Raw genomic sequence first — 14076 nt, 5'->3', positions numbered from 1 at the left:
TGCAGAAGCTGGATTTACTGAACTGACTGGAGTGGTTTTTATTCACGGATAGAAAAATGGGTAAAAATGAGAGAGGCTGAAGTCAAGTGAGGGGAGCAAATGAGAAAGACTCCTCTTGTTGCTCACTTCCCCGTCCCACTGAATCATACTCTTTTCTCTGTTCTATTCCCTCTTTTTCTTTTTTACCCTTCCCGCAGTCAGTTCATTCTCATTTCAATCTCAGAGTGAACTCTTCGGAGAATGCCTCGTCCTATTACATCACGTATGCCGTTCATCAAAGCGACAGGATGTGAATTACCCTGTCCGTGACACCTAAATCATGCCGCTACCCAAAGCCCGGGGCAACATGGAATAGCTGTTACTACATCTGGATCCCTGGGATGAGACAGGGAGCCTCTCGGCGAGCCTGACTGAGTGAAGTTGCTTGCCGTGTAGTCCAAAATTATTTAGCGCTCTTCAAACATTGCGTTTAGATTTCACTGTCTGCCAAAGAGGAGAAAGTTAACACTGTCAGGAGCACTCTTCTTCTTGACTCAATTTCTCCACCTTTGTCGATTTGAATTAACAAAAGTTCAAGGCGCAAGTGACACAACACAAACCCAATTTTATTTAGATGCAAAATTAAGTGTGACACTTTTTTACCTCTACCAAATAGGTTAGATTTCACATGCTTTTTGATATATCAACTGAGATCTACTTTGTATCTCCCAAGGATGCATGCATTACATTTTAGTAACAACTCACACTACCTACCGTCATTTCTAATGGTCTTAAAATTAGGGATATTCAATACAACTCTTCTTCAGACCTTTACCAGTACGAATAGCCTACTTAACCCTTGAGTAGTCACTGATACCAATACCAAATACTGACAGGCCTACCAATAGTACTTTTGGTAGATACAATTTCTCCCCCAAAACAATGACAGATCAATTTAAAGAAATAACTATATATTACAATTTAGCAATTTTACTAGGGGCCATGTGAAGGATTTAAGGCCATCTAGTACTGAACTAATAATTCATTCATTTAAAAAACTCACAATTAATTTCAATAATGTGCAAAAAAAAAAGTTGTATCACATCAAATGACATTCATTTATATAATCGTAGGCCTAGTAATCGCTAATTACACGCCTTCTGCTGCATTCATAACCAAAAGCGGGGGAAGCGTTTCAGGTGGCGTGATTGCATTGTAGTCAATGTACTTCCCGCGGACGGGCGCGAAATTGCATGGGGCGGCATGGAGGAGTACATGTTTGGACCAGTGGGACACAGTGCGGCGCAGCGAAAATCCGCACATCCGCATATTTGCCAAAGTAAAAAAAAAAAAGAATTTTCTTTGCATTTTGCCTCCAATCCAATATACTTGGACGTGATGCAACATTATTTTGCATATTATTGAAATTAATAGTGAGTTTTTATAATGAATTATTAGTTTACCACAAGATGGCACTAAATCCTACACAATGTCCTTTTTAAATTACATCAAATAAATTTTCTATTCTTCTAATTTCTAGTTCCTGACCCTACGGCTACAAAAGGGCAGTCAATATAGAACACCGTCGTGAGTACCGATACCTGGTATCAGTTGTCGCCCATCCCTACTCAAAATAGCCGTCATCAGACTCACTTTGCGTTTTTTTAAAAGGCTTCATATGTGTATATGAAACAACTAGGGGACAACAAAAAATAGTTTTTATATTTAAAAGATGTGAGTGCATTTAAACATTCCACTTTGAAATACCTGTATACTGAGATACGTATCGAATTGTCTTTTATTGTAGACATATCTTAGACGGAAATGGCACTTTTATAGTACTGACCAGTTCATTCAAAAGCAAGTAAAATGACAAGAAAAAGGTCATTGTTAATGTATCATACCTTGCCATACCAATTGAATTGTAGTTCCACTGAATCAAAGTGAATGGAATCATTCCATTTTCAAATCGAACCGTCCTCGAATTATTTCGCACCACATGTATCATAAACCATATTCAATCGTCTTTTGTGGAGAGATGCGCACCCCTGGTAACAACTTACGAAAAATGCAGTGACCAGCAAAAACAACAACACAGTTGAAACATTCTTGCGCAAGCATTCTTGTTGTCATGTGGATTTTGCTGTTGACAGTGTTGCCAATGTGTTCTTCCTTGGAAATTGCCTCAGTACCAGTCCACTCATTGAATTTGGTAACCTACCTTTGATCCTCCTCGACTCCTTTCTCTGGATGGTTTTGACACCCGGCTGGAGCTCGGCCTCTGCTGACATCCTCCACTGCTGAGTCCCTTGTCCGGCTCACAGCAAGTCCACCATGGGCTGGCGGCCACACTAGTTAATCCAACGCCAACTCCCGGAGCTGAGTTCCCCTACTTTCCGTCTTCCTTACGGGCACTTCACAGTTGGAAAAATTAATTTCATATTCACACTGCGATGCCTGGTTCTCCCCCGCAAATGCAGATCCAGCATTGATAAATAGCCCTCTTCACTTGGCCATGATGTGTGCGTATTAACAAACAACTCATGAAGAGCTTGATGTGCTTGGTGATCCTCTCGAGAAAGGCTTCAGATCTGATTTGACATCCTCTGGATAAGCCTCCTTGAAGGTCAAGTATCACATGGTCGACTGGTGCTCTTTTCTGAATGTTCACCTATTGCTCGGGAATAATTCCCCCCAAGGGAGGCGGCGGCATTGATTGAATCAAAGATTGTTCTTCACAGTAGGTCAGGAGTGGCTATTATTCCCTCAGAGAGAACATCAGACGTGATCCGACAGCCTCTCACAGTCAGTGGCTCTGAACCCTGCAAGGAGATGAAAGAGAAGGCAGCGTTAACGTCGGAATGGAGGTGGTTCAAAATTCAACTGACACATGCCCCCCCCCAGATTGTTGATTACAAGATTAATTTAACATGACACTTGGCAGCCACTGATTTAACAAATTAACAAAGATGTTATTATCTCTTCTGGATCATCAATCCTTAATGAAAGAGCTGCAGGTGCGTGCTTGCTCAGCGGCCACCCTTAAAGGAGAGCTGTGGTGGAACATTTTTATGCGCTACTTCTGGGTAAGTACTGAACGTTAAAGCATGACTGGCGCTTCTGTGCATGCAAAGGACTTTTTGAGAAGATCAGGCCTACAGCAAGAGGAAGGGAAGTAACAGAGCAGCAAACGACAGACTGGAGTGGAAATCCTGGCAAGGCCGTCTCAAAACTGGAACCCCCCCCCACCCCAAACATGTTGTGCTTTAATGCCCTTGAATCATCCACTGCTAACAATGGCACAGAGCCAAACTGGCACCACGGCTGCCACTACTTTTGTTGGCATGGTAACGGGTCTTTGTTAGAGAAGGTCGTCAACCGAACTAAGTCCAAAAAGTGCTGAACGTCATGCTGTATGACACGAGTATTTCTATTAAATGTAGCCATTGCTAATTACTAGTTTTGAAAAATCTGAACTGTTTCTGCATTTAAATTGAAGCTGGTGACTGACTTTTTGTTGTATCATGAAATAGATCGACTTTAGGTATTCATTTTAACAGAATTGTATTGTTAGTAGTGTTGTTCCAATACCCAGTTTGATATCTAGTTGTTGTTTTTTTTTAACATGAAAAAAGTGCCCTGCCATTGGTTAAGAGCATTCAAAAGTCAATAGATATCATGAATGAATGAATAAATGAATTTTATTTTTCAAAACACACATATATAAAAAAAGAAAAGAAGAAAAAAAATACTCAAAGATATCAAAAATCATATAAAACAGAAAATAAAAATAAAAAAATTAAGGAGAGCAATGATGATGACATATCAAATCGGTAAAATTACCGAATGAACAATACTGAGCTCTCCAAGAAAAAAAAAAGAAAAAAAAAGAAAGAAAAAAAAGAAAATCTTATAAAACAAAAATATAACCTATACACATGTTCGAAAAAAAAAATCTTTGCTCGGCATGCAGTGAACACGTCATGTGAATGTGAACACATCAGTGAATGTCGTGCGCAAGCAAGGCACGATGCTGCATCCAATATTAGCGTACGAAATAATGCTATTGGCATGTTATTTATTAGTACTTGCCTATACTAATACCTCTGTTTTAATGCAGTATCGGGGCCTCTCCCAATACCCGTATTGGTATCCGAACAACACTAATTGTTAGTGCAAAGGTGGCACAGCAGGCTTACGTTACTCTGGAAACAGGGCATCTTTTAGCCTTCACGTGTGCATCAGATGCCAAATCCTGAGTTGCATCCAATTTTACAATGTCATTCATGTGGTTGTCATTGTGATCTCCAGTGGGCAAAAGTAGCAAATAGGTTACTTTTATTGAAGTGAATGTGTTTTAATTGGTTAATTCAGGCACAAAGACCTTTACAGATCGACATTCCTGCTGGAGTATCCAAAGAAAACCCAGATAAGCACAGGTAGAACATGGAAACTCCACATGGTAACATCGTAGCGGAAATTTGACCTCTGCGATGCAGGACGTACAAACGTGAAACTCCAATTTTACTTTTCAAAATCTTGAATACATTTTTCACCAACGTTGGATTCAGTCTTAAGATAATACTAATAACACACTATACTAATGATTTCCTTTCACCTATATCTGTAATTTATAACAGGAATTTTCCCCAAACAAATTAAAATAGCAAAAGTAGTCCCACTCTTGAAAAAAGGAAATAAGAATGATTTTTTGAATTACAGACCTATATCTCTACTCCCACAGCTGTCTAAAATATTGGAAAAATTGTATGCGACAAGATTAAATAAATTCATAGATAAGTATAAAATTTTAAGTAACAGCCAATATGGGTTTCGCTCCAATCACTCAACTACCATGGCATTAATGGAGTCAACTGAATGAATTTGCATAGCTATGGATGAAAAACATGTTTTAGTTGATTTACAAAAAACATTTGAGACCTTAGATCATAAAATATTATTGCATAAATTGTTTAAATATGGTAAACGAGGTGTTGCACATCAATGGGTTGCCAGTTATCTAAAAAATAGAAAACAATATGTTGAATTCAATAGGCAATCAAAACTCAGTTATGTAAATTGTGGGATAACCCAGGGATCAATTCTGGGGCCAGTACTTTTTCTACTTTTTTTTTTTTTTTAAATTGTTCAAATGTATTTTGTTTGCAGAAGACACCACTTTGTTTTATGCTGGGGAAAAATATATATAATGTATTACAAGTAATAGAACGAGTGCAAGAATTTTATGATGTGGTACAATGCTAACAAACTGTCTACAAATATTAATAAAACCAGATTTAGGATTTTAGTTGTAGAAATATGGATGTCGAAGCAACACCGACTATACAAGGCATTGAAATAGAAAGGACTAATGAAATTAAGTTTCTAGGTATCATTATTGATGAACATTTAACAGGGAAAGCGCATATAGAATATGTCAAATCTAAGGTGTCACAAACCGTAGCCTTGTTACACAATGTCAAAGAATCATTGAACAAGACTGCTTTGTTATTGTTATATAATTCATTGATTGTTCCATACCTGAGCTATTGCATTGAAGTGTGGTGGTGTGCAGCAAAAACCTACACTGAATTCAACTTTCTTTTACAGAAAAGGGCTATTCGTGTTGTTTGCGGTTGTGGATACAGAGATCACACTAACCCATTATTTATACAACTAAAAACTTTAAAATGTAATGAATTGATGGAGTTGAACCGCCTTAAAATATTGTACAAAGCCCATCATGAAATTTTACCAGTTAATATACAAACTCATTTATAAAAAGGGAAAGTGAGTAGAATATAAGAAGAACATACATTTTTTCCAAACCTAAATATAGAACAAAACAAAAAGAACGATGTATTTCAACTCAAGGCGTCAGTCTGTGGAACAATCTGGATTGTAAAACAAAATCTTCTCAGTCTATTTGTATTTTATTTAAAAGCATAAAAGCACAATTACTGAAAAAAAAAGAAAAAAAGCTTGTTATTAAATTTGTGCTGTTGTTTTGTGTGCGTGTGTGTGTTTTTAGTTGATCAGCGTTTAACTTCTCTCTGTCCCTTTCCTTTATTTGCTTCACTTTAAATTTGAATATTGCTTTATATTGTCTTTTTTCTTTTAAAAATGAATGAGATTGATTGATTGATAAGGCACTGCAGTTAAAGAATGTGTGCTCCATAAAGTACGGTATGCAGCAGTGGTACCCAACCTTATTTCTGTCAGGAACCGGTTTATGGTAGTATAGATTTATCACGGGACCAGCAATGAAACCAATTGCCATGGGGAGGTGGGGCATGGGTTTATGTTCTGGTTCTTCAATCTATCTGTGAGACCCAATAACAAACCACTCGTGGGCCGGTATCAGGCCTCAGTCCAGTGATTGGGAACCACTGGTACACACAGAGGTGGGCACTTCCATCTCTCCGTCGGCCCATCATTGACGGATGCCCACCTTTCAGTGAGTGATTCCGCATTTTCAGCGAGTGCTTTATGACACGAAGCCTCGAAAAAATACACAGACTGAGAACCGTCGGTACTGACCTGGATCGACGGACAAAAACCTGCTTCAGTCGTTGCTCGGTCCATGTATTTTTTTGTTATTTGCCGAAAAAGTGGGCCTCAGTCAATGACGGCCCTGACGGATACTGATGAAATACTGACCTTAATAAGACTTTACAAGTTAACATATCAGCTCTTCACCTGGAAATCAGTAACCAAAAATAACTCTTACCATCTCCCTTAAAAAAAAAGAAAAAGGGTCCCTTTATCCCCAATAAATACACTTCCTGAAAATCTGTATTTCTTGAACATGTCACTCTGGTGTAATGAACAGGCACAGAGCTCTGGCGTATGAAAGCAGTTTATTTGCTCCTCTCCCCATTACTCAGTGAACATATGCATAGCTTCACGAATACGAATGCGCAAATGGAGACACACTGCCGCCCGCCTGCGTGTCTTGCCGTCTTCTCCTTTCATTTCCTTGAACAGTTGGTTGCGGTTGCCTCATCAGCACCAGTTGGCCTCATGCGTCTCGACCGTGTGCCTCTCCTCATGCGCGCTCAAAAGTCAGATAATGTTAGTCGGGTCCAGGCAAACGGGCCAGTCTTTAAATGGCTCTCAGGCTAGGTTATTGAGTGATGGGAGAATATTTTAGTTGTCACAAAAAATATACGTCACAAAGCGGTTTCTATTCCCAATGAGAAAGACACGCCTCATTGTATTTGGTGAAAGCCATTTAATGTGATGTACAGCTGCTTTTTCTCCCCCTTTTTTTTTTTTAAACCAATGCTATCTAGGTCACCCACACTCCGCCATGTTCTGTGTGTTTTAACAGCTCCCACTGCCTTGTATGATTTGGGTCAGAGTTAACGAGCATCGCTCGTTCCTCCAGCTACTCTCGACTGTTACAGGATGTCAAAAGCGCTCGACAAAAGCCATCTCTTATTTATATTTTTGCTCATTTTAGTGCCGTCTCTCTCTCGTGTGTTGAAGGGGGAAAAAAACTGATAGAAGTTGATTTCATTTCTGCTAGCATTTCATTATTTGCCTCCATCAACCTACTGCTGTCTTTATCAGTCTGCCTGCAGTTTGCAAACCACATCTGGAGATGTTTATTTCCTGCCTGCTGTCAGAATCTGCACAGCGTAACCTGACTATTGAATGGAAACAGGCATGCTGGAAGGAAAACTTGGCCACTCTTATCCTTAACATTAGGCAGTAATCAGTTATGCATGTCATTGATTTGTCTGGGGAAGAATTTGTGAACCTCCATTAGGCCAAACCGACCTGGACACATTATTTCCTTACAATGAGACATAGTCTATATCTATATTGCCAAGATGACACAATTACTGCATTGCTCTTCTCGTCAAGTGTCACCAAGTGTCTATTAACATTCGCTGCCAGCAATTTTCTAGCATTTTGACTTTTTTCAAGATCCAAAGAGGATTTTGACCAATATCTATATATATACACACAACAAATCTACCAAATGAAAAAATAGACTCCTTTCATCAGAAATAAAGTTAGATTTTCCATTTTTTCAGTCTTTTATAATCAATCGTAGACCAAAGTGACAGTAGGTTTAACAAAATGCAGCAGTTTCTCCCAGTGGACTAACAAAGTGGTCTGATCTCATATTTTAAATGATGCATTGCTGCCATTTACTGGTGGCTGCGGGACAGCAAAATTGTTTCCAATATTAAAATATACAATTGAGCAGCGTCAGACTCCCAACACCTCCAGTGAAAAACATAATTGACAAGTATATTCGTCAGTGGCAGTGAATGTTAATAAGTTTATTGAGGTACTGTCATGAGGAAGATTAAACGTGAGTGTTGCCTTTGGGGGTCGGGCGGACTTTCTGTGTATGAAAGTAATTTATATTAAATTTCATCTCAAGTCAAAATATTATATGGAATACTGTAAGGGTGTGAATTGCCTAGTACCTGGCGATTCAATTCGTATCACCATTCATAGGTCACGATTCGATTTGATTACCGATTAATCCCGATACGAATCTAAAAATTGATGATTGTGATTTTTTAAAAATTTTTACTCAAATTTAGAAAATACTAATCAGAAAACTTGTTAATGTACACTGTAAAATTTGTATGAAAATGTCTTAAAATTCAGGCTTGTAAGTGAGCCACTGCACTGCACAAACAGGTTGCAGTCTGTTTCATGTTTGAACAGCACTGAAATTAAATATTAAGGCTTAATATTCCATTAAAATAACATTCTTCCATGCTTAATGTGTGAATCCTAACCCTAAGTAAGGCGTTTTGTTGAATATTCAAATAAAAAAATTGATGTTTAAAAATCGATTCGGACGCATATCGAATTGATTCGAGAATTGCGCGCTGTAATATCACGATATATTGCCGAATCGATTTTTTCTAACACCCCTAGAATACTGTATTTGTCAACTGCCAGGCAAGCTGAACCATGCCAACTAAATGTGGAGGAACAAGTAAAATAAAACAACTACCGTCTGGAAAAGAAAACTAATGGGCAATGCTAATAATTACAAAAGAATTCTGTGACATTGTTTTAACTAAATACTGTGCAGAGAACTTGTTTAAAACATTTGAGTGACAGCAGATTAATTAAGACTCAAAATGAGACAGTTTACGAACCCTGGTAGGTGCTGCTGTTTTTGTTAGCAACAGAATCAGCAACAAAGTTCAAATAACATCTGTACATCAGTGAGCTATAGGAACATTTAAGCAAAACAGATGTCAATTTGTTTCAGGTGGATGACGCAACATCAATTTCAGGTCATACTGTACATGCAAGATTGAGATCGTAGAAAGATAAATTCAACCTCCAGGTAGAAGGCAAAGAGAAAGACCGAAGAGGAAATTTATGGATGTTGCGAGGGAAGATTTGCAGATTGCTGGAATTAGAGCAGAATATGTAGAAGACGGGGATGAGATGGAAAAGGATGATTCGCTGTGGCGACCCCTAAATTGACTTAAGCCGAAAGAACTAACAAAAGAGAAGACTGTTTTAATAGACTGCACCATCTTATACTGAGGGCTCTTTTGGATGAATCCGTTCTGCATATGGTCAATTATGCCTCCACCCCCCACAATGCAAGGCACCTTCTGTGCTCTGCAGCTTGCGTGTGAGTTGTGTGAAATGGTGACCCACCCGTCTGCAGGACCACTGTTATAGTTCTTCCGGGCCAAAGCTTAGCATGGCCCGGGGCCGACGGAACGTTTGCTCAACAGAGCGACTTTGGCACCTTGCGCTGGTCATCTTTGTTACAAAATGTCCCCCAGCTTATGGAGCAGGACATGACTGTCACAACCAAGCTGAGCAGCTCTCCCCGCTGTGTAACCTTGTGTCACAGATGACGTCAAAGAGCCACTCTCGAGTGTTATATTCAGGTCATGTGTGTGTGTTTTTTCCCCGTTCGAAATGAGTCCTTATCATAGATTTACAATCAACAATCAGGTAGTCTCATGTGGCCTTACAAGCTGCTATGAGCTTTTGAATTCAAATTGAGGTTAATTTTCTTTGTTGGGCTAATTAGATTCCTGACTTCAGGAGTGAAAAGCTGATATAAATAAATGCCTTTGCGTAAATGTGCAGTTTATTAACACGCGTGACCATCTGATTCAAAGGGTTAATCAGGTTTCATGCAAGTAAAAAGATTTAGATCGCTTCACAGTGGGAGAGACTGGAAACAAGTCCTTTCAGGGGTTCTTAACCTTTTTTTATTATTTTTTTTAACCTTGGGGCCCAACTTTTCCTGTAAAAAAAGGCCTGGGGCCCATTCAGAATCAATGATTTATGTTGGCTTTAATGGCTTATTATTGTTTGTATTCAGCACTTGTCCGTGATGTTCTTTGTTCGGTTTCTTCTTTTACTACACTCTAAAAACAGTTGGGTCAAAAGTTACCCAATTATGGATAAAAAATGGACCGATCCACTTTATGGGTCAACTTGACCCAACTTTTGAGTCAATAAATGGGTCTTTTAGTGTAAAACAACTCCAAATCCTGTACTTGGGTCAAAAAATTGGGTCATTTACAAAATGACCCAATTTTTTGACAAAATGTTGGGTCAAACTTTTTAGAAAGTTTTATACAAAATGACCCAATTTTTTGACCCAAGTACATTATTGACCAATATTTATGAGTTGTTTTACACTAAAAGACCCATTTCTTGACTCAAAGTTGGGTCAAATTGACCCAAGTAGAGGATCGGTCCATTTTTGACCCATAGTTGAGTTATTTTTGACCCAACTGTTGTTAGAGTGTACTACTACTTCGACTACATTTCTATATACAGGTAAATAAAATTCTGACGCCTTATCTTATACCTAGCGACAGCTCTCATATATACGGCTCTGAACAGATATGGGAGATAAGGTTTAAAGTATGCTTGTTGTGGCGTCCGTTTGCTTTTAGTTCCCTGTTTTCTTTCTGTCATTGTTGGCCCGTTTTCTCCGAGTCATGTTTCCTTTTGTAATTAGTCAATGCCCAATTAGTTATTTTGAATCTAATTTTTGGGGACTTTGCTGATTTAGTGTTTGAGTTCTCCGGTATCTTGTTTACCTTCTTGTTTTTATAAAATGACATTCTTTTTTTTTTTAGACTGCCTTGCCTCCTCGTTTCCCTCCTTTTCTGTCCCAGTCATCCAAAATCATAACAGTGATCCAAATTCACTATACCTACCACATATACCCCTCACACATTGACAAAATTAGGACCGTCTGTACACTTAAATTCTAAATAAAGCAGACACATGAAGCATGTGCAATATGTCATCTTTACAACAACAGTTTGGAATGACATGGTGTTCTGCTTCATTAACATAGGCTAATTACCACTCTGGTGAGATGGCTATGCTGGGGGAAAAGTCAAGCAAAGTGATTAGTGTTCATACTGAAGGCACATTGTCTGCTCAATTGTACCAGATTTCATGGCAATCCGTCCAAATTCGGTGATACTCCAGTGTGGACTGAGCATGGTCACATTTGCTGAAAATTAAAGAATGAATGGCAGCGGAAAGAAACTAACCATGCAAAACAGAATAAGAGCATAACATTTTAATACAATAGAATGGGGAGATGCATAATAGCACGGAGCTAGAAACTGAAGTCTTCCCAAAACCGAAATGCTGGCGCTAAAGGTAAAATGCACGGGCCCTTCCATCCCCATTGCTTTCCAAGGTGAAGGAACTGCCAGCATCTGAGCTCACCCTGTTTAACCACGGCTCATTGCTTCACCTCATTCTGACAAGATGGAGGGCCTCTGACTGGGATGGAACCGTCAAGTGTCAGATTGTAAAAAGGGGGAGGAGGAAAACTCATTTGGATGTTTGGAGCACCCTCATTTGCTTTCTGTTGGAAGAGCGATGCCCCATTGCTTCGGGGTGAGCAGCTACAGCTGGAAAGCTAAATAGGCGCTGCCACACACTTGCTTGGCTGTGCAGATTTGTGTCAGCGCAAGAGCCTTGGAGCTGTGCACAGAGTTGGGCATGGTTAACCCATCCGGGTGCAGTAACACAGAGGCCAGTAAAGGGCTGCCCTCTGTGTTGGCTACTCCATTGCCTGTTTAACCAGCTTGACTGCAAAATAACCGTTTTCCATTCAGGCAGAATGATAAACGGACGGTCATTTGAGGAAGCAGGTATTAAAATCAGATCTACAGTCGACAAAATTGAATTAAATCAGTGAATGAATTAATCAAAAGGTTGGAGGTTTGATGAAGTTCATATAATCAATCGAGTGCTTATCTTTTGGGACTGACCGATGTGGATTTTTTTTTTTAGGCTGATGCCGATTCCCATATTTGGCAAAATACAATTCTGAATCAGCTGATTAGTTTAAATTTTTTTTTTATCATGAATAAAATAACTTCTTCTTTGGTCCCTTCATGCTTACAACAATAACGATATAAATTACAAGCAGAATATTTGACCGTTTTATATTTGTTGTTTGGCCTTTAGTATTTGATTAACTGGCCAGTTTTATCACCAGTTTCTTTTTTTTGCAGGGAAATCTTTGACTGTTATCTTTGTCTTAGGCTGTAATGTGTTCATGTATAAAATACTCTAAGTAAATAAATGGAAAAAATCTGTGAAATCCTTTTTTGGTGATGATTGCTGAATAACTATTATCAGCCAACTAAACAGTTACTTGGTCTACTTATCTCAATCATGACATACTCTTTGGGTCAGATTTGACCCATTTTGACAGCATTAAAATTCACCCTATTCACTCTGACTTTGGATCACTTTTCTTAAAGGGATGGAAAATACACAAAAAACTCAAAATGTCATTTTCTTGTACAGGTGCCACAACATTTGAAGCTTTCCTGAGTCAAATTTGACCCATCATGTCTACTAAAATTAATTAATTAATTAATTTGATTTACCAGTATGTATTAAATCAGGAAATCGTTGAAATGATGGGAATCTTCAAACTGGGAAAGTGTACATGGCATAACTGCGTATTTAAAGGGATACTTGACTCATTGAGCCATTTTCATCAGTAAAAAAGTTAATGATTTGTCCAGAAGTAATGTGATAACTTCATTATTTTTCATGTACAATTAATAACTTTAAATAGGTAACGAGTTTTTGTTTTTGTTTTCTGGATTTGGTCAGCAAACTGAGCCATGATTGGTCGTTACCTGTTTCCTCAGCACAGGTGATGTCATCTTCAGTCGACAACAAGGGTAAAAATTTGTTTTTAAAGTTATTAACTTTTCATGAAAAATAATGTTATCACATCAATTATGGACAAAATATTATTTTCATACTGTTAAGGGATGGTGTATTGTGTCCAGAGGCAGTGGCGAGCGGTGACCTTTTAGAGTGGGCATGCTGGAGTGACACATATGCGAGCAGGCGCGAGCTGAAAAATGTTGGGGGTATTTTTAATATTAATTTTAATATTAAATATTATTTAATTATTATTTTATACCACTGTGTAGATATAAAATTCAAGCGAAAATATTCATGACTGACGAAGGTTGATGCACACACGGTGTCATGTAACCAGCTCCGTGGTGAGTGAAATGACACTATCACATGTCCACAAATTTGCCAATACGTTGGAATTGACAGTATTCAGAACTGGCTCGTGCCCATGAAGTGGGCTCAACCCGGGAGAGGAAAAAATGACATTGCAGCAAGAGGTTTCAACCAACAATCAAGTTTGCTAACATGTGGACAGCCAGTTAGTAGAGGTGTAAATCTCTCCAATCAAGACGATTCAGTAGGATTACGATTCGATTCCGTTTGATTCGGTTCAACGATTATTTGATTACTTGACAACTAGTTAACTGCCAAATTAATTTATAATTATTTTGATGCTACATTAATCGTTTGAATATCCTGTTTAATTTAAAAGCGATCCTGGCTGACTTACCGCTCGTGAAAGCGTCTGATTATCCTTATTTTACACACTTAAGTTAAAAAAAGTTTGTGTTTTCCTCGTCGTGTCAAAGCCAGGGGATGCTGCCAAGTTACTAAGATCTGACAAGGGTTAGCGTCCTGGACGTCCTGTCATCTTTCGTTTCCCTCGGCAACTTTCGACCGAGCCCAGGGGGTAATTCAAAGTTGTTTTATGCGACTCGG

At 38.6% G+C, this 14076-nt stretch overlaps 1 protein-coding gene across 1 annotated transcript in view; it reads right to left on the bottom strand.

Annotated features, from left to right (window-relative positions):
• The window catches only part of LOC144043079 (uncharacterized), an 80223-nt gene that overhangs the window by 46025 nt on the left and 20122 nt on the right, over window positions 1-14076 (bottom strand). The window contains exon 2 of the mRNA XM_077556320.1: window positions 2201-2801. Within this exon, the coding sequence (XP_077412446.1) occupies window positions 2201-2270 (70 nt within the window). The 5' untranslated portion in view covers window positions 2271-2801. The remainder of the gene's footprint in view (window positions 1-2200; window positions 2802-14076) is intronic.

Source organism: Vanacampus margaritifer, chromosome 2 (assembly GCF_051991255.1).
Source record: "Vanacampus margaritifer isolate UIUO_Vmar chromosome 2, RoL_Vmar_1.0, whole genome shotgun sequence".
NCBI lineage: Eukaryota > Metazoa > Chordata > Actinopteri > Syngnathiformes > Syngnathidae > Vanacampus > Vanacampus margaritifer.
This window is presented reverse-complemented; position numbering and strand designations above follow the sequence as displayed.